This window comes from Neltuma alba, unplaced genomic scaffold (genome assembly GCF_004799145.2).
Source record: "Neltuma alba isolate B1F8T4 unplaced genomic scaffold, ASM479914v2 tig00011729_pilon, whole genome shotgun sequence".
In the NCBI taxonomy this organism is placed as follows: domain Eukaryota; kingdom Viridiplantae; phylum Streptophyta; class Magnoliopsida; order Fabales; family Fabaceae; genus Neltuma; species Neltuma alba.
This window is the reverse complement of record NW_021636357.1, coordinates 86886-108540: the sequence shown is the minus strand read 5'-3', so window position 1 is coordinate 108540 and position 21655 is coordinate 86886. Positions and strand designations below refer to the sequence as shown.

The 21655-nt window shown below is 35.2% G+C and overlaps 3 protein-coding genes across 3 annotated transcripts; 1 reads left to right on the top strand and 2 right to left on the bottom strand.

Moving 5' to 3' along the window:
• Nucleotides 1-495: 495 nt before the first annotated feature.
• LOC114717280 (probable histone H2B.3) lies at nucleotides 496-1203 on the bottom strand. The gene has a single exon (XM_028902387.1). It carries the CDS (start codon nucleotides 1116-1118, stop codon nucleotides 705-707), a length of 414 nt encoding a protein of 137 aa, XP_028758220.1. The 5' UTR covers nucleotides 1119-1203; the 3' UTR covers nucleotides 496-704.
• A 4767-nt stretch (nucleotides 1204-5970) lies between these two features.
• On the top strand, nucleotides 5971-8375 carry LOC114717281 (40S ribosomal protein S15a). The gene is made up of 4 exons (XM_028902388.1): nucleotides 5971-6030; nucleotides 7445-7592; nucleotides 7670-7830; nucleotides 7922-8375. The coding sequence occupies exons 2-4, from the start codon at nucleotides 7460-7462 to the stop codon at nucleotides 8018-8020; spliced, it is 393 nt and encodes a 130-aa protein (XP_028758221.1). The 5' UTR covers nucleotides 5971-6030; nucleotides 7445-7459; the 3' UTR covers nucleotides 8021-8375.
• Nucleotides 8376-9706: 1331 nt separating this feature from the next.
• On the bottom strand, nucleotides 9707-14084 carry LOC114717272 (soluble inorganic pyrophosphatase 4). The gene is made up of 11 exons (XM_028902374.1): nucleotides 13864-14084; nucleotides 13708-13762; nucleotides 13175-13231; nucleotides 12756-12899; nucleotides 12617-12649; nucleotides 12133-12198; nucleotides 11141-11248; nucleotides 10760-10825; nucleotides 10546-10666; nucleotides 10322-10403; nucleotides 9707-10057 (listed from the first exon to the last, which is right to left on the bottom strand). Exons 1-11 carry the CDS (start codon nucleotides 14067-14069, stop codon nucleotides 10015-10017), a joined length of 981 nt encoding a protein of 326 aa, XP_028758207.1. The 5' UTR covers nucleotides 14070-14084; the 3' UTR covers nucleotides 9707-10014.
• Nucleotides 14085-21655: the final 7571 nt, after the last annotated feature.

Sequence of the window (21655 nt, the reverse complement as noted above, 5' to 3'; positions counted from 1 at the left end):
CAATGAACACTCAAGTTCTTCAGCGCTCTTTTACAAACAAGCAGAGATGTTTCAGCAATATCATGGATCTTTCTCTAACTGATGGCTAAACGCAGGCCCGCTTGCTAACTATATAGGCTAGAACTCATAAATCAGTTTGGTGTCATAGTGCTCTTGTTAAGATACAGGATTTGTATCACAGCATATATTTCGGACATGATGGGAAACCATACTCGTGATTAATAGCGAACAATCGACCTCTTCTCTTAGAATGAAGAGCGAATATTTTGCAACCCGTCCATTTGAATAGTTGATTAAGGCTAATCAGGTTCCTTCGACTAGGCTGAATCGCATAATAGTCATGGCCTCACATAAGTTAGACAGTCAGCTGAATATGCCGATGATAAAGGTATTATACTACCACGAAACTGTCTTCAAATCATATACGCTTCTCCCGAAACAACAGAAAGCACAACGATGCTCGCTCAACTTGAAGTCGGTCATAAAGCGTCAGGATTCAGATCATAAAGCTCATACTCGTTCTAACCAAACATTTAATTAAGAACTGTTCATAGCATTACATATGTAGCTCCAGAGATCGAGAAAGAAAGATAAACCCTAACTAGAAGGGAATCGATTGGGTTCTACAGAAAACCCTAGATCCCCAAAATGAAAGGACAAACCGCCACATCTTAAATTGTTCACAGGACAGACCATATCCAAACTTAAGAACTTGTGAATTTCGTCACGGCCTTGGTCCCCTCAGAAACGGCGTGCTTGGCCAATTCTCCAGGCAGCACCAATCGCACGGCGGTCTGGATCTCCCGAGATGTGATAGTTGGCTTCTTGTTATACCTAGCCAATCGCGATGCCTCCTGTGCAAGCTTCTCAAAGATATCATTGATGAAGCTGTTCATGATGCCCATGGCCTTGCTGGAAATACCGATATCAGGGTGCACCTGCTTCAAGACTTTGAAAATGTAAATCTTGTAAGTCTCGATACTCTTCTTGGCCTTCTTCTTCTTCTTCTCACCGCCCTCCTTTGCTATCTTCTTCTCGGCCTTAGGCTTCTTCTCCGCCGGGGCCTTCTCTGCCGGCTTCTTTTCTGCTGGCTTCTTCTCTGCCTTTGCCGGAGCCATCGATTTGGAAAAAGGACTCAAGTGAATAGTTGGCGAGAACGAGGACAGGTTGCGTCCAATAGAGAAAAGGGCTGAGAGATGAAATGAGATATGATGAAAATGGGGTGGGGCTAGTTATATATAGGGAGTAGAGATGTGTTCTGATTGGAGGAGAAGGCATAAGACGGATTAATGACGTGTTACGTTACTTGATCGTTGATTAAGTTTGAATTTTGACGGATGAGATTTCACCTTATCGTCTTCGCGCCGAATTCCTCCCCGGGCGGGATTCCTTGGGATTCGCGGAGTATTTGTCACTGGGATCGCAGCCCGGCTAGCGCGTGATCATAGAGTGAGATTTAAATGGGTCAATTGTGTGAGCGCGCGCGCGAGAACTATAAAATGGTTTTTTCTTCTTTTTTTTTAGCCCATGGATACGTTCGCTGTAAGGAGCTCAATTACATAACATGTGCAAAAAATTTCACTTTCTTGGTATAAAAAATAATTGACTAATTTAAGTAAATAAAAAAATTAATTAAATTAATTATTTATAATAAATATGTGTTATCTTTTTTAAAATATCTTTGTTAATCAAGTATATTGATTAGAACTATCATTATTACAGAAATTACTTTGAGAACAAATAAATAAATATGAAAGACAAAATGAATTAGAATCTTATATTTAAAACCAAAATAAAAATCTAACAAGTTTTTATATTAAGGATCGGAGGTAGTAATATTTAATTTAAATCAGACGTCTTTACAATTTACTCTCTCTGGTTCAAATATAAGCTAAACTTTATTCATTTATACTTATCAAGAAACTAGTTAAAATCAGTTTAAAAAAAAACATATGTAAGGCATATATATTTTTTTTCTAAATATGCCCTTATTAATAAAGAAAATGAGTAAAAGATATAATAAATAAATCAAAGAGTGAAGAAAATATATGGAGATAAAATTAAAAAAAAATCATTACATATGTAGACAAAAATGAATATTATAAAAAATAATTCCTTCAACAAAATTTAACTTATATTTAAATAGGAGAGAATGTCTCAGTTTTAAAGTTGATTTCAATAGTTTACAAGCTTTTGAGCCCCTCCTTATATTTCTAAATGGCTGCCTGATGGCTAATCCTCACACTTCATGTTATTCTTTGGAGGGAATTATTGCATGTGTGGAGGATTTGATAGAGGGAAAATCAACATTTCTTAGGAACTTGTGAGAAAATAATTTTACTTGAAATCATAGATCAAAAAGAAATGGGAGAATTACATGAGGTTCTTGAGTAGAAAAACAATTAAAAAATAAATTCCAAAAGTTATCATTCTCACTATAGGATTTGTCATTATAGACTGTTGAGATTATTATTGAGACTTTTTAGTAATCATTTCTCTTCTATAGGATTTTTCCAACCAAATAAACCCGGTTGCTACAAGTCAAAATAATTTAAAAAAATCTCTCTACATCCTAAGAGTGGGATATAATGAATCATATGGTGCATGTCATTGAGATGAGCATTTCATAAGATGTCAGATTAAGAAGGGGGTGATGAGGAGTATAGATCTAATGTCGAGAAATTATTCAAAAGCAAGGATATGGAGGGGGAGAATCTTCACTAAATTGTGTTCTTCGTGGGAGATTTGAAGGCCAATATTTAAGTGTTGATTTATAATCTGATGTTGGTCGATGTTGTACTTCAACATTAACATCTTGCTTTTTTGCTACACAAATGCATGGAAGGTCACAGTTAGGAATTGGCCTACAAGTCAGAGATTGTATGTCAAGCAAGGCAATTCAATATTTCTCGTTTTGGTTTTCATGTGCACAAGATGCTTCACAAGTGGAATGTGGGTAAGAAATCCTTCTTAAGATTTCTAGCAAGCCTCGATCCATTGCTCGAGCTATTTGAAGGTTCAGTAAATTGTGAGGTTCTATGTGAAACATCCTCCTTTAAAACACTAAGCCCCACATATAGTTATAGTATTTGATGTGGCAATAATAATAAACTAGCAGCAAACTAGAAATTTTTTTCCTAAATCAAAATCATGATGGAAAAGGACTTACACGTCATTCTATCATTACTATCAAAAGAGTACCTGTCATCGATGAATTAATAAAAGATTAAGTAAGTTACGAGAAGGGATTCCTGCATTTGCCTTCAGCAATAATTTACTACACACTATTTTTAACCATTTTAGGAGGGATACTGCCTATCTAAACATGATTGTAAAAAGAACTATAAGCATTTGATAGACATAATTATATCATGATCATTATTTCTAAAGGGGCCTCAGGCCACTACCTCAAAGAAAAAAGTCCACTTATTTAAATGAAACTGTTCATATTCTTGCGGATCCACAAATATGTAAAATAAAATGAAAATAAACAAATCCAACAGCTTCAAACCTACTAATCAAGCACAGTCCAACTCAACAGTAATAATATCATAATAAAATTAATTCCCCGAATTAATTAAATGAATGAAAACTAGTCCGGTAGCAATCATTAGTAAATCAAGCATAACAATCATGGAAGGCTAACTACTCAGGAAGTAGCCTCACACCTCGAGAACTTTCCCTGCTACATCTCATCTACTGCTCTCACATGAAAAGTGATAAAAGTGATAGAGAATATCTCAAAATTCAGATTTTCTTAAATATTAGATATCTTTAAATTAGTTAGATTTTTTTAAATATTATATGTAGTCATATATACATATATTTTATCTTTACTTTGGTTATTTATTATTGAACACACACACACACATATATTTTATACCCATTTAATTTCTTCTATCTCTTATCTTGAGTATACACACACCCACATATTTTCTAAACCTAAAACTTGGTCCTATACTCATTAAGGGTAAAACTATGACTAAAAGTCTCAGGATTTTTTTTTTTTTGGGGATGTTACACCATGGCTCCTAACATTCCAATGGTTGATGTTTGCCACTAGTTATATTTCTTATTATGATTATGTGTTCATGAGACTACCATTGGACATGTCTTGACTCATGGAGGGATGTCACTGTTCTATTATATTGTTATATCAGTAATCAAATCTGCTTATACTTGCTGAATGTGTTTGTTGGTGGTGGTGGTGTTTCTTCAAGTCCAATAACAGAGGGCTAGAGAGGGTTGTGCTCAAGGCCATGACTTGATCTTTCAACCTAAAACATCTGGGTTGCTAAAAATGGCAACTTCCATTATCCCCTCAAACCCAGTTTCTGATAGGTGCCGTTAACTACTCTTATAAATATTTAACGTCAAGAAACATTTCATATCATGAAGTTGATGTGGATCTGGGCATCACAGTGGCGCGAAGATAAGAAGGATATATTCCTCCATGGAGTGGTGTGTCATTTGGCCCTTGTCTAGTGGTTTATTAGTATCATGCTAATGTTCCACTTCATGGCTGCAAGTATTACAATTGCTTTCTTCTGGTTGCTTTTTACCATGGCATTGGGCGTTGACGTTGAAGTAGTCTACTCCTTTACGTTTGGATTTTGTATTTGTGTATGTTTTTTCTTACTCTCTGCGTCCCTTGTTCTCTATATGTACTAATATACATAACGGACCCTTTACGGGAAAAAAAGTATGGATTAGAACAATGGCTAGTTGCAAACACAATCGCCTACGAGTCACTTACCCTGAATTTCCAACTGTGCAGAAAATATTTTAACCTGATTTATAGCTCCAATGACAAAGAAGCTAGATCAAAACAATGGTCGAGTCTAGGTGCTGCGACAATATTCTACCCATCGTAACATTTAACTGTTGCAATGATCTGATTTGCTAATTGTCTAGTTTGGAAGTCAGGTTGGAAGTATATTTCAACTTAAACAGGGAAAAAAAAACCATTTCCAAGTGACTCATCCTATATTTAAAAAACCATCGTAAAATTCATACAACGTTTTAAGCAGCCAAGAGCAAACACAAGAAAGAGGGAGAGTGACAATTTTTTACGAATCCCTGCAATTACCTCCACAAATCTGTAGAATTTTTAGAACTTGTAATCTCTAAGTAACTGATAATATTTTCTTGAAAATGTCATTTTCCCCTGAGTGAACACATAACAACAATTAGTTGAAATAGCATACGATTTTTAATTTCTTCTTTTTTTTAAGTAAACCACTCTCTTCAGCTCCCAAAAAAAAAAAAAAGACGTAGAAAAGAAAAGAAAGAAAACCACCCTCTTTAATCTTTACAATCTTAAAGCCCAGAGACCAACCAAGTCCTGCTCATTCTAGTTTATGTTTTAGCTCACAAGGCAGCGTCCATTTAAGGCCCGACCCAAATACCGCAGTAAAAAGATTAATGCGGGTGATGTGATGTAGCATGCATGCATTAAAAAAATTAGGTAATAATATACAAAACCTCACAAATTCTAGGATAGTTGTGTATAATTACGTGAATTTCAAAATTTAAATTTAAATTTTGAAATTTTAATTTTTAGCAATAAGTTTTTTATTTAATTCCTATCAAAGCGAGTAGGTTCTAAATAATATGAATAATTTCGTCAGTCAAAGTTATATATTTATAAAAAATTTATTCTATCTTATCATTTTTGGTACTTGTTTCTTTTGCCATCTGTTTTTGCTACTCGTTGAAACAGTAGATCGGCAAACATATTATTGGTATAATTTCTTCAATTGAATCAATAAACATCAATTAATAATATTTTCTGAAAAATTGAAATAAATTTTAATCCATAATTTTTTGGGCACTAATTTAATCCATAATAAAATTTATAAACCAGGCTAATCGGATGCATGGATTTCGGCCTTCCGGGCCCGACCGGATCTAGCTAATGTGATGTGGGTTTAAGGAGGCCGGGAACCCCTCACATAAAAAACCCTTGCTGGCTGGACATCTTTCTCGAGCTCGGAGCGACCATTCTGCCGCATTTTGTTTAACCTCCAGGTCTGCATCTCCTAAACATCTTGATCAACACTATTTCTTTTGGTGCAACCCTCTCCTGCTTTCTATATAATTAATTATCGAGTCTGGTCCTATTAGTTGTCTTCTACTTCTGAATGCTGCTGTGTTTCGTTCTGCAATTTTGTTATCGCATCATTGACAATATTTTAGGATTCCCATGTTGTTTGTGAACTCACATTCAGATATAAATGTAATCATATTTGACATCGAATTCAGTACTCCGTGATACTAAACATGTGCATGTATTTGGCAAAAAGAAAAAGAAATGCGTGTATGTACAATATCTCTCTGCTTGTAGGAGTTTAGCATGTTTCTTCAGGATGACTTTTGAGAAATAAAATTTCAAGCCGTTTCATTGAGTCTATCAATTTGTGGATTCATCATATCAGTCTTGTTTCCATTGGTGAGTGCCACAAGTTTGACAAACTTGGTTGCGTATCCATAAGCTAACTTCACTATTTGGAGCACTACGCGTCGCTTGCTTGACTCGAGAAGGCTGATATCAATGATATTAGAATGGAATGATTGTTTGATTGAGGGTTAGATCTTGCGGGATTGCCAACAACTTGGTTTCCCTCCATGTACTTTTTACTTTTCTGTTTTGTTTCTGAATCCACTTAAGCTCATGCCTGAGTAATGTTTTTTTTTAAACATCTATTTACTCTCTCTAGCCCTGGAAGTTTCATGGCAAACCGACACTTCTCATGTAAATATATAACTGACTAATAGTTCTTTCGCTGCATCAGCTTATCATTCCAGATTATTCTCCCTAGTGTCATGCTTATGCTTGCTAATGCCTTTTCCCTTTGTTATCATGTCAGTTGTATCAATTTTTTAAATCTGAACCAGCTCTAAATTGTTTTATATTGACTTAAGTAAGGGCAGTGACTATTAGTAACGCCTATGAAATACCTCCCCTGAGGTGGTAACTCTAACTATATAATATAAATTGCTTTTAAATGCATATGATTCAGATGCTTATATACATACAACCATTATTCTTTTGTTTAAGGTAGTACTGATGTTTCTCTGTCTGAAGATGTAATAACCCTGGTTATCCTCTTTGCCATATTTAGGGAGATGTTTTTGACAGGGTGCGTGTTTGGCTATATATTTAATACACTTTGAACTTACTTTGAGCCATCCATCTAGATCCGTCTAGACAAGCATTTCCTTTGAGGTTTATTGGAATTCATGATCCCAATAATACTAACACAATCATTATGTCCATTCTGCAACTGAAATCATCTGTTTGTTATGCACTTTTCCCCCAAATTGTTTCGTTTTAGCTCATCATCTTGATTGGTTGCCTATTTTTCTTTTTCCCTCGTGTTTGCAAACATGCTATTGTTCTCGTTATCCTCCCTTGTGTGATGAATTGTTATCCATGCAACAGCCTGCCTCTGAAAAGATGGTTAGAGTCAGCGTCTTGAATGATGCCTTAAAAAGCATGTACAATGCTGAAAAGCGTGGAAAGCGCCAAGTGATGATTAGACCTTCATCAAAGGTTATTATCAAGTTTCTTCTGGTCATGCAGAAGCATGGTTAGTGGTAATTTGTGCTTTGATTATGAAAATTCCTCTGTTCGCATTGTTGATATTTACTTAGCTCTGCCCTTCAGGATACATTGGTGAGTTTGAGTACGTTGATGATCATAGGGCTGGAAAAATAGTCGTTGAACTTAATGGAAGGTTGAACAAGTGCGGAGTTATCAGCCCTCGTTTTGATGTTGGCGTTAAGGAAATTGAGCCATGGACGGCTAGATTGCTTCCTTCTAGGCAGGTTAGAAACCACTGTGTTAGTTTGAAGTAGTATATTGACGGAAAGTAGATTCTTAATTGTGATTATCAACTAACGACCGTGTGTGACGCAGTTTGGCTACATTGTTCTGACGACTTCTGCGGGCATCATGGACCACGAAGAAGCAAGGAGGAAAAATGTTGGTGGAAAGGTCCTTGGTTTCTTTTACTAGATACACTCATACACGTTTCTGGATTTGTCGTATTTCTCTTGTTTAGAGTTTTTTGCTAAGAACCCTTCCGGCGAAAGATTTAGTTTTTAACTTTTAATTGTGTGGGGAGAGATAATTCCAAACCATTCTATTTCACAATTTTTTCCGACACGGTCGTCCTCCGTACGTATTTTATTAGTCGATATTGCGTGCTTGCTTCTGTTTATCATTCAATAATGTCAAGTCTGCATGAAGAAGAAACCATGGATGGCGAATTGTGATTACCCCATGGGTTGTAATATCTATATAAATCCTCTGCATCTCGGATGTTCCCTTCAAAGTTAATTGGCCGATTGAAAAAAGAGATTATTTATTACACCCGGTTCCGTCCCTAGTTCTGACTACCAGGAGTCAGCAGTGCTAGCTACCAAGGCAAAGGTAGATGTAAATGTGAAGGGAACTCAGAGATCTATTGTAGAACAAAATAAAAAAATAAGTTAAAAACTTGAAGTTCCTGCATTGTACTCCTTTTGTTCGTAATTATAAGATTTTTTTTTTAATGGATTTGTCCTTTTTTTATAAGGTTTTTTTTTAATTTGTTTGAACATTTAATGCATTGTTATCTATTTTACTCCTAATAAATTTCATCTATTACATTCACTTTCTATTTATCTCATTATTATTCTCTTACATTTATTAGAGGTATATTTGGAAAAAAAAACTTGTATTTATTATATATTAATTATTTTTAACTAATTTTAACTGTTTTATTAAAAAACATAATTTGGCTAAAAGGTTAGGACGGAGTGGTACCGGCAACTTTCATTTTAATTTAGAGGACCTTATTTATTTGAGCATTTCACATTGGTTAGTGATCAAGTTTTCAAATCTCACTTATCTAATGTAAACAGGGCAATTCCTGGCAAAATTGTAGAATTGTAGATTTGGAAAAGAACGAGTAGCACATGCTCTGACCACTTTTTATCCTCTCAATTTTTTCATACATTTTATGTTATCTCCCAGGTCTTGTTTATAGATAGAGAGGGGAAAAAAAACACTTTTTTGTCCTACAGGACATTGAGAAAATTTTTTCATGTGTATTGTATAATTTTATCTTTTATTTATTATTGTGTTGACTTTGTTTACATGAGATATAATGTTTATTAACTAAGAATAAAGTTGGAAAGTTAAATTTTAAATGAGAGTTAATAAACTTTAAAGTTTCTCTTTATTTGTGTGAATATGTTAGAAGTGATTTATAAATAAGATTGAATAAGTATCATGTAACTTATTTTATTCCTTTAAATATTAGAGAAATAATTTCAACCTATCAAATCGTTTGGTACAGCAATTGACCAAATCCATTCTTAATTATTGGTGGCTCTCTAATCTTGATTTTTCCTTCCTCACCAGATGTAACGTAAACTTCCAACTGTTCTCAAGGAGAATCGAGCAATAATCACCCATATTTTTTGTTTATTCTCTCAAAAACTTGTACTCCCTCGTATTTTAAATATAAAAGCTATTTTATGATATAAATTACATTACAAAATGAATTTTATATCTAGAACCGAAAGAATATTATTTATTTCATTATGATTTTTTGAATATAATTTGCTCGCTTTAAGCATTCCATTACAACCGGCTAACCATTTATCACCACATTTGTTCCCCTCAGCAAATGAGCACGAGGACAGAAAGTAGGCATTGACCAGCGGTCACTGTAAATACACTTTACACAGCAATTTTTCGGTAAAACGAATGGGGCAATAACATACAAAACTGACTTTGGTATTAAACTGGATACGTCATTAAGTTTAACAGCGAAGATCAAGCAGAAATGTGTGTAAAATATGCATGAATTCAGAGCAATTTACGTGCGACTAAATTTTCTTTTTCGTCATAATCATTAGGGGAAAAAAAAAAAAAGGTGGCCTTTAGGAATAATTTCTTCCCAATATATATATGTAGGGCGATCAAACAAAATCCAGGACGAGCATCCACCGGCTCAACGACTACCGCCTCAGGCTCTCCACGATGTAGTCCGCATACAGATCCCTTCACAATTTAGAAAAGAAAAAGTTATATCATCTATCCGCACGCAATCCATCTCTACACTGGCTGCTTTCAAATCTTTTATACAAGTCTACAATCTAGTTAGATATAAAATTATTAATTTGAAAATATTTGGAAAATATGAACATTTTAGTTTTACAGAGAACTTGGTTATTGAAACATAAACACTGGAAAGAATTAAAAAATTGGCGGTGATCAATGATACCACAAGATATTTAAAGTGAGCCAGACAAGGCAGTTGCTTACATGGAGTGCTGGATTGCTTCGAAGGCAGACGAAGCAGGCAGAAAGTCGTTCACTGCAACTTCTTTGTTCTCATTCTTCTTGTCTAATTACTCTATTAAGGAAAGTATAAAGTACTTTTCATATGTCACATAAAAGAAAGTTCCCATTCATTCTACCGCCTCTATATATATGGTCATAGTAATAACCATATGGTAGTATTATGATTTCGCATTTGGAAAGGATACAGTCTTCAAAGAAACGACGAATTTCAGCTAAACGATGAGGGGGAAGATCTTTGATGTCATTGTAGTGACGGTACTCAGGATCATCAGCACAAACGGCAATGATCTTGTCGTCTTTCTCCCCCTGTAATTGTCAAAGTCAATAATCCATCTTTGCTTAGAATAGAAAGGAACTTCTTGCAGCGAGGAAACAGGGTTATTTATTTTATCAATATACCTGATCAATCATTGGCATGAGACCAATAGCCTTGGCCCGCAGAAAGCATCCTGGAAGTACAGGCTCCTGTGAATGTTAATTAAAAAACAAAGAAAACAAAAAGAGTGAAGCTAAGCATCTAACACAGCATAAAAAACTAAAAGACATCAAGTGCTATGAAGGAAGAGAATTTGGCAGGACCAAGGAACAAGAACTCTTGCGCAGCAAATTAAAAAAACATGATATCGTCCATAAGTATTTCTCTCGACTACGGAAGAAGAACATTGTAATGCAGTAAGATCGTTTTATTGAACAATTCTAGTTTAGACAGATATTTAAGGAGATGTGTAATGCGCACTAATTTACAAGAAGAAGTTGACAGAATGAAACAAATATGGGTACCTGCATGATAATCAAGACGTCCAAGGGATCGCTATCCTCACATATAGTGCGTGGGATAAACCCATAGTTGTGGGGGTACACAACTGATGAGTAAAGGATACGGTCAACCTGTACGCAGATGCATGTTCAGCAACAAACCATGTAAATAAGCACAACTGAAAAATGGCAGCGCAACTGTTATCACCTTTATAAGTCCAGTTTTTTTGTCAAGCTCATACTTGACCTTAAGAAACGACGAATTTCAGCTAAAACGATTAGGGGGAAGATCTTTGATGTCATTGTATGACGGTACTCAGGATCATCAGCACAAACGGCAATGATCTTGTCGTCTTTCTCCCCCTGTACTTGTCAAAGTCATAATCCATCTTTGCTTAGAATAGAAAGGAACTTCTTGCAGCGAGGAAACAGGGTTATTTATTTTATCATATACCTGATCAATCATTGGCATGAGACCAATAGCCTTGGCCCGCAGAAAAGCATCCTGGAAGTACAGGCTCCTGTGAATGTTAATTAAAAAACAAAGAAAACAAAAAGAGTGAAGCTAAGCATAACACAGCATAAAAAACTAAAAGCCATCAAGTGCTATGAAGGAAGAGAATTTGGCAGGACCAAGGAACAAGAACTCTTGCGCAGCAAATTAAAAAAATGATATCGTCCATAAGTATTTCTCTCGACTACGGAAGAACATTGTAATGCAGTAAGATCGTTTTATTGAACCAATTCTAGTTTAGACAGATACTTTTTAAGGAGATGTGTAAGCGCACTAATTTACAAGAAGAAGTGACAGAATGAAAACAAATATGGGTAACCTGCAGATAATCAAGACGTCCAAGGGATCGCTATCCTCACATATAGTGCGTGGGATAAACCCATAGTTGTGGGGGTACACAACTGATGAGTAAAGGATACGGTCAACCTGTACGCAGATGCATGTTCAGCAACAAACCATGTAAATAAGCACAACTGAAAAATGGCAGCGCAACTGTTATCACCTTTATAAGTCCAGTTTTTTTGTCAAGCTCATACTTGACCTTGCTTCCTTTCCCAATTTCAACAACCTGCATGTTACGCGAATATGCATATCCAGTAACTGAATAAGATAACCACTTTTAAGGCCGGCTAGATTCGATCCCATGTATATGCATAGAGTTGGGAAATGAACTGCATTATACATAGCTTTTAAATAGGGTGACTTGCTATAAGTTTATATCCTCGCATGTATCCATGCATGTCACATAACAACTAGTCGATAGTGGTTTTGGGTACGCTAATTGTCACCATGGAGGTATACCAGACAGCGCAGAAACATTAGTAGTTTCTCAGTATCATAAAATGTTACCCAGTTCTACCCATTAAAATTTTACGATGAATTTAATATTCAGTTAGGTAAACTGCCATGACCAATCATCAATTGAAAATTTGATGTTGTTTAGGAATGACGCACTTTGTCGCAAGTTTAAGTTTCAGAATGCTTACACAGTTGAAGATTTTCGGAGCTCCAGGTCCTGAATCGTGGTGAAAATTCGGTTAGAATGCCAAATCGATGAAGAGCTAAAGAAGTACACTTATATTGAAAGCGTTAGCGTGTCAACTTATCAGCTGTAATGATTACCTATTCGAGATCATGCCAAGGGTGTGCAGCAACAGATCTCCTGGTCATGGACGAGAGAATCCTCTCATTCAGGGGAGGATATGGGGCAGGATGAAAAGAGACGGGAACCTTCGTTGGAGCCTCAATAGGGGGAGCCATGTCAACAGCCTGGAACAATAAAAATAATTTAAAATTTTTGTACAGATTCCATGCGATCACAATAACTATATATTCTTTTAAGGATTGCCAATGCTAGTACTAATACTGGTCTGTCTTCAGAAGGCCCTGAATTTCACCGTTCCAAAGACAATGTCAAAGGTTTCTATCGGGCAGTATGTGATCGATGAAAAGCATAAGTCAAAAATAAAGATTATCATAAATATCGCATCCTTCTATATCATGGAAGCACCACAACAATATGAAAGACCGCGGCCACAACTTACAATTTCAGCATCCATCACGATTTCAGTCATCGCGTTTGGCAAATAAGAAGTACCTTTCTGACAGTAAAGGGAAAAAAATCAGCTCCAAAGCGCACATTTATACCTCTTACAGCACAGGAAGAGTTGAAGGAACCAAAAAAAAAAAATCTATTCCTTAAATCCCCCGTTTCAAATACGCGCCTGCCTAAAGCGTCATTCGTTTCAAAAAGTATCAGCAAAGAAAAAATCTATTCCTTCACTCCCTCTTTAAAAGAAAAACACAACATGGAAAGAAACCAAAGAAAAAGAAGTCCAAATAAGCCACAGATCTGGAAAATGGAGTCCAAGATTTATTCAGAAAATTACAAGAACACAATCTTGACATAACAGAGGTTCTCTAAAGTTTGAGCCGCCGCCACGACGTAAAACAAACGCCACTTCACAAATATTAGGATGAGCCCATTAGCTGTTTACATCTTCCCCTTTAAGCCTTTTCTTTTGGGGGAAAAAAATGAAGACAGAACTACAAGAAATGAAATCCGTAAAACAGAAACGTATGAGGCACAGTAGCATCCCATACATGAGAGGGAAAGGCAGCGATCAGATGCATTTGGTAAGTGAGAATAAAATAAGCAAAACCGAAACCAAAGAAGACGTTAGAAACCCTAGTAAAATGGCCGTCTAACAGAGAAAGCAGATTCGAAACTCACTGGCACTTGAGAAAGCCGAGAATCGAGATGAAAGCCGGAAGAGGAAACGCAGATCTCGAGAAGGGACACAAAGTGATTAGAGAGGGGGAGAGCAGTAGGAAGGAGGAGTGAATGCCTGCGTCTGCAAACAGCAAAGGGAGAGGACGCTTATGTAGAGGAAGAGAGAAGGAGCTGTACGCGTTCCCGCTCTGTTTGTTGATTGCCATTTAAAGACACACGCCCCTCACCTCCCAGAAAATAGAAGCTCATAAATCCCAAAAAAATAAAAATAAAAATCACAATGGAAAATGCTGATGGAATTGGCATCCGTATATTCCGCATAAACGAATAAACCGTGGCTCCAGCGGGGCTCACTTTTGACGCGTCGACTTTTGATTGGGTCCTGGTGAGTAAGGAGTGGACCCACTGCGGATGTAGACGGGGTTCCTAACGGTCGTCGGAGGCAATTGGCCCTGCCGCAGTGACTTCTGCGGAACGGGAAGAAGCATCTCTGTTCCAGTTGATCTGGGCCAAGCCATGGCAGCATATTCGCCTGCGCTGGGGACGATCAAGTGTGTGTTGGGCACGGGACTATCGTGAGTCCCTTCTTCTGTTTACGTTTATTTGCCACATCAGCCTTCCTTCGGAGTTTTTGTTGATTAGGTTAAAATATCTCCTGTTCCCAAAAAGTCAAAAAAGTTGCTATAAATATCTATTTTGAAGTCAGACATGGACTTGATTTCACAAAATCAAAATGAGCATTTTAAATTTAAGACCATTTGTAATCCGAGATTTTGTTGAGCACCGACAGATCAGAATGTGCCCTGAATACGGGCAAGGTTGATTGAGTAAATCAAACTACCGAGCAAAGGGTAAATTAAGAATATTCCTTTTACAAAATGAGCATCCAGATTTAAATAAAAAAATTAAATTTGGGATTAAATTATGGTGGAATCAGTTATTAAATGCATACATGGCTGCATGTTAGTCTGTTTTATTCGTTCATTACGGAACAAAATCACAGGGCCCCATACGATGATGAACATGTTGTTAAGATGTGGGTTTGTAAGGTTTAGAATACTAAAGGGACCGGGATACATATACGGTAACACCGACAACGGACAGGAAGGGTTCAGAAGGGGGCGTGCGCAGGGGATCATGCCTCCGGGCATATGCTGTTAAAACGGTAGAAGAAGTGGCGTGGAAGCAATAAAAAGTGTGAACCAGGAGCAACGTATCCATTCTCCACCGCAGCATGACATGGCACCGCACAGGCAAATAGCAATGCCATGCCTACCATTTATTACTCCGACCCCTTTAATTAAATATATACTCAACATAATAAAAATAAGGAGAAATTACAAAAAAAGACCTTGGAATTGTAAAAACGCAGATAGGGACCCTTGACAACTTCACTTTGGGTTTTGACAAGAATAATATGCCCTGAAGTTGTCAAAACCCAAAATGAAGTTGTCAAGGGTCCCTATCTGCGTTTTGCAATTCCAAGGTCTTTTTTTGCAATTTTCCCTAAAAATAACAGATTATTATTTTATAGTCATAAAAATCACGGGTTCATTTACGTGGTCTGGGTGAAAAGTCAAGTGTCTCCTCAGTCCTCTTTCACAAAATTATAATACGCCCTCACGTTTGCACAATGCATGTTAAGAAATCAATTTTTCTAAGCGTTTAATGAGTCCAGAATTGCTGGCCAGGATAAGCCCCCAACGCTTCAATTAATGCTGATTACCGGAACTAAGGTTTGAAAAAAAAAACGTATTTAATTACTAAGGTAGCAATTGTTATATAAAACTGTTTTAAAAATTAAATAACACCAATGTGAGAATTATATATACAGGCCTAAGTTGGATTTTTTTTTTTTTTGGTCCAAAGGCCTAAGCTGGATTGAAAATTAATGTTGGGATTAGGAAAACTGGGGCAGGTCAATTCTGTAAGTGTTTATCAAGGGTCGGGCACGTTTAATTTGTTGCTGTACCTCCATTTGTCATGGTTTATGCTTCTAAGAGGGATGTTTATGTTTGGTTAGTTTGGTATTTTCACTCCTGAAATCCCAACCCCCTTTTCATCTAATTTCAGATGGAATGTCCATCACCAAGTTTCCGATAATTGATATTTCAAGGTGCCAAGATCAAATCAGTAACAATCGGCTCACCAAGTAAGAGTCTCACGAAATGGTTTCACCTTTTCTTTTTCGCTGGCCTTCGTAGTTGCGCATCAACGGGGCTTGCACACTTTACGGGAAAAGAACAAGACATGTCACAATTTGATCCTGGGTCAAGACATTCAGTATTTAGAAGCAAAATTTTCAGTGCTACTATTTAATATTTTAAACTATTTTGTAATATAGTAGTATTTCACGTTTTAAAGTAATTTTTGGTGAATTTTAAACTCGAAATCACGGGATGCCGAGCGAATGTTAGAGTCGGGCAATCTCAACCCGGGGGGGGGGGGGACACTTTCTATCTCTTTCTTTTCTTTTTGTTCCCAGGAGGGGGAATTTCTTTTTGTTTTGGGCAGAAAAGAAGAGGGAATATTACTTTAGTCTGGTGGAATGTTGATCTTATCTTCTCTAGGTGTGGTCCATTAGGGACCAGGCTTTTCCACCACATCAGTTATCCAACAGTATTTGAGAGTATTATTTGTTTAATTAATCCGTGACATGGTCTATATTGAAAGGACGGAGAGAGGGTTGGCAGTAGGGCTGCATATGGGCAGGACTCAATAGGATATGACTCTTGTCTGATACCCAGTCCGAAAAAATAAACGGGCTTGAAAATGCAGCCCATACCTAGCTTTGCCCATGAAAAGCTCTAGTAAGTTCGGGTTGGGCAAATGCGGGCTGGGCAGGACGGGCTTTCATGCCCAGCAAATCAATATACTATATTACTTAACTAGTTATTTATGTTCCTCTAGATAATCTAATGTAACTTTATATTAAAATGGCAACTTGACATTAATTTAGTTATTTCTAATTAATATATTATGAAACAACATTTTATAGTAGCTAAGAGGAGTAAATTATGACAAACAAAAATGTTGTTAGTATACTTTATTAAACTTAATTGCTTTTCTAGTTTCTACAATTTCTCAACCAAATGTAAATATTTTTTCCCCATAACTCCCAAATACTCATAACAGCATGGATCAATTATATAAATTGCTAATGGTCATAATGTTTGTACTAAAAAAGAAAATGGTTATACAAATCATAGCAAATGATAACACGTTCACTCTCAAAATCATTTGAAAATAAATAAGTATAATGAATATTGAATATTGATGCAACAATGTGTTTGATTCAGGAGATAAATATGAGAGAAATAAAATATATATAAATAAAATTATATATATTTTTGCGGGCAGGGCCAAATGGGCAGGGCAGCATACCATGCCCAATGCCCAGCCTTGCCCGATAATTTGCCCAACCCAAACATGCCCAATATATCTTTTGGGCCATTTTTTTTAGGATAGGCTGGGCATTTTCTTGTGGGCTTGGACGGGCATAGCGGGCCATTGGGCTCCATGAACACCCCTAGTTGGCGGAATCAGAAAAAAGGACGGAGCAAGGAAAGCCAAAGATTCACAGCTTAAGTCTTCCTTAAATGTGTTTATATAAAAACAAAACTATTATTTTAAAAATATTTTTACTATATACAAAATAAATATATAAAAAAGCTTATCTAGATTTATAAAAAAATATTTCTAAAAAGTATTTTTAGGATTATCTAAACACTCTTTTTATCAGTCTTTTTTATTACCTCCCCCTTACAGGGTGCTAACGACGTGGGGAATTGGGGCAGTGGGAGCCAATCATCGAATCAGATAATATCGTACACAGTAGAAAAATCCAATATTATAATATGCAATCCATTCTTAATTATACCAAGATATATTATATTTAAATCCGCAAATATAATATCCCCATTTAAAAGAGACAGACTGAATTAAGTTCAGCGATATAAAAATTAAAGCTGATACTAGTATCCAGTAAATGTCATGTAATTTTATATCAAAAAACTGTATTTGGTTGCTAAATGTCGTTTTCAATAAATTATGCACAAAAAAATTATGCACAAAATTCACGCATCATGCGGGGTGTGAGACACACAGTACAAGTCATGGATTTATATTGAATGAACTGTATAATGAAATAAATATTCTTTTTTTACCAGAAAAATAAATATTCAATGCACTACATTAGTAGTAAGAGTTTATTTTATCAATTTTTTAAAGCTGAACATTCATCATGATATTAAAATAGAAACTTGATGGACCTTACCATTAGGCTGATTTGGTTCAGTTTAATTCGGGTTGAATCATGGTTAAATACTGAATGACAGTGGAGGGTGGACAATATGGGTGAGTCAATGACACGTGGGCTCTCCATAGACCCAGTCAGCCGGACGTTATTTCCTGCAGGCTGCATCCGAACGCGGTCTTGCCGTGCCAAATCCTCTGCCCCTGCGAGGAAAATCAATTACCTTATTAATTAATATCCTCACTCCCGATTTCATGGCATATCGAAGCTTTCTGACAGGACACTCACCCCTGTCTATCCTGGCGGGGACGCCCACCTCCGGCTCTCGCGTTTCCTATTGTCCCTTTTTTTTTTTTAACTCAGTAATCCTTAATTATTTAATATAAATGTCTCTAACAACAAAGAATTTTAATTTCATAATTTGAATTTTAAAAAATATACTGGTCCTAAATATAAGATTCTTTTAAAGAGTATTATATTTAGAACTGAGGAGTATTTTTCAGAAAGGCTTTAATTTTAATATTCCTAGCCTGACAGAGATTAGTCTCAAGTTTAGAATGATCTAAAAATACTCTAAGTCCACAATATATATATATAAATGTCCCTAATCCAAATTACTATTCATCCACGACGAATGATGTAAAATTTTTATATCTATGCATGATATAAAATATAAAAAAAATCATATTACTCCTTAGCTATAAACAAAAATAAAATAAAATAAAATATCTGCAAAGCACACGTCTTCTACCTGCTTTAAATTACAGCCATATTTATTTGGGAAAATTCTAATTAAATCCATTTGAAATAGAAAAATTCCTAATTTAAGCCTACATTTTTAACAAATTCTTAATTAGATTAAGAGGCTTAATTGGAGATTTCCAAATGTTGTTAAAAGACCAAAATGCCCTTCGTAATTAAAAAACCTAATTTTAGTTTTAATTCTTTTAATTGAATTTAACTAACATGTTTTTTCTTTAAATATTATCATATGAAAATTTGGCCAAAAATATTATCATATAAAAAAAAGAAAAAAGAAAAATCATGATTATGGCCAATAAAAAATAATTGAAAAGTCAAGATAAAAAAATGCATAATTTCTAGATATCCATAGAATTACAAAAACATGGGAACTAATAAAAATTTTATGATTTCAAATGTCAAAGATTAATAGGATCAAAGATTTTTTTTTGGTGCGAGAAAAAATCAAATAAAAGATTCACAAAATTCTTGAATATCTATCAAAATTAATTTTACTATTTCAAAAATTACATTGAGACTCATCAATTCATCTTTAATTTTTTGGTCTCCAAGATTTATTTAATATCAAATTTTTATTATATAAAAATAACTAAAAGGCCATAAATTCCAGATTGACATAACTTTCACAGGTACGAAACACAATTTTGATATAAAGTCTAAGAAAGACCACATCCTCATTAGTAAATCTACTAGAATAGTTAAAACTAAAATTAGGCTTACACCTAAATTCAATTTTCCTTTTTGATTACAAAGAGGCATTTTGGTCTTTTAGTAACATTTGAAAATCCCTAATTAGGCCTCTTGCCCTAATTAAGAATTTGTTAAAAGTATAAGCCTTAATTGGAATTTCATTATTTCACATAGATTTAATTGGGATTTTTCCTATTTATTTTTTGATGGTTCTGGGCCAACTTGGTTCTCTGTTTCCACATAGACAGAGACGGCCTCGCGGACGAAAGTTTTTCTAATTTCAACCACGAGCTTTTTCGGAAGTTTCCTTGCCAAGACATGTTCTTTGATTTTCCGATAATGGTGCTTTTTAATGCTGAAGTTTTGTTGGGTCTTCCTTGCCTCCAAAATTGACAACCTACGTCTCCATTATTTCAAGACGCGTCATTTATAAAGATGTGTTCGAATTCAAATATTAAGAGCACACGCCATCTCATATATTATTAGCGTTTGGGTAATTTGGTTGAATTCTTTTGAGGAGGATTCCAAAACTACCGAATTACACGAGTCAATATATTTTAATGAATTCAAGTTCTTTGGCTGTTTAAACCTGACTTTTTAAAAGCTAGACTCTGATAGATCGAAACTATTAGCAAATAATTTGATTAATTCATTCAATATATTTTGTTAAATATTTTTATAGAAACTGGGTGTGTGCCTCGTATTATACAACTTTCAGTTATTAATATAAAATATTTAAAAATTAGTTAAATTAATCATTTGTAATAAATTGGTACTATCTTTCCTTAAATATCTTCATTGATTATAATCATATGTACTAGAAGAAAAACTTTTTAATATGTTTGGGTGTAATTCTCATGTGAAAAAATGAATAAATATGTGAAACAAAATAAACCGGTATTTTACATCCATGATCCAATTTAATATCTAACTATTTTTTATATCTATGACGGAAGTTAGTATAAATTTCAATAATAATGAGAATTTAAAATCATCGATCTCAACTCATGTCCCCAGTGACAGGCCATTTTTGTAAGACGCTATTTATAAAAGGAAATCCGTCGCAGGAGAGGAGGAAATGGTACCAGGAAGAGAAGCCTCCGGCACCAGTAATATATGCACAAATGGATACTGCTCCAATGTCAAGACACACATTAATCGTTCATTGATAGTTAGTTAAAAAGCCTCTCCCAGTTACTGCTAATTCAGTACTGACATCATCCGTTGCCATCTTGCCACCCCACCCAAATTGGCTGCCCTTGCAAATTTAATAATTTGTGCGTCTTAGAATAAGAATGTTTTTTTTAAGACACAGGATATGGGGCAAATGGCCCCAGTTGCTTTGAGTTTTGACAAAGAGGGCTGCGGGTGCTCGTGCAGTGGGCGGCGTTTAGGAGGCTGTTTGGCACCAGCCAAATAGAGGGAAGGAAGAAACGACTTTGACTTAGAAAAATCATACTACTTCTGGTCCTAATTATAAGAGCTAGTTGATTAATTTGAGGAGATTAAGAAAAAAAGTTAAGTTAGTTATTTGTCATAAATAGGTGTTGTCTTTCATAAAATATCCTTACTAATCAAGTGTATTGGTTATAACTACCATTGTTAGAATGACTACTTTGGAAAAAAAATACATAATGCTATCTACGGTCCTAATTATAAGAGCTAGTTAACTAATTTGAGGAGATTAAGGAAAAAAATTAAGTTAGTTGTTTGTACTAAATAGGTGGTGTTTTTCCTAAAATATCCTTACTAGTCAAGTGTATTGGTTAGAAAGACTATCTTGAAAAAAATGCATAAACATGAGAGACAAAGTGGATTAGAGTCTTATATTTAAGACCAAAATAAAAGTCAAATAAAATCTTATATTAAAGACCGGAGGTAGTATTAAAAGTTTTCATTTCTTTTTTTGTTATTTTAGTTTATACTCTATCTCTATCTAATATAAAAACTAGATAATTAATTTATGAATATTAAGAAAATTAGTTAAATTGATTATTGGTAATGAATGGGTGTTGACTTTCCAAAATTATTATTTTTTAATCATATTCATTGTAATCACCTATTGAATGTGAATCCTCCTAATGT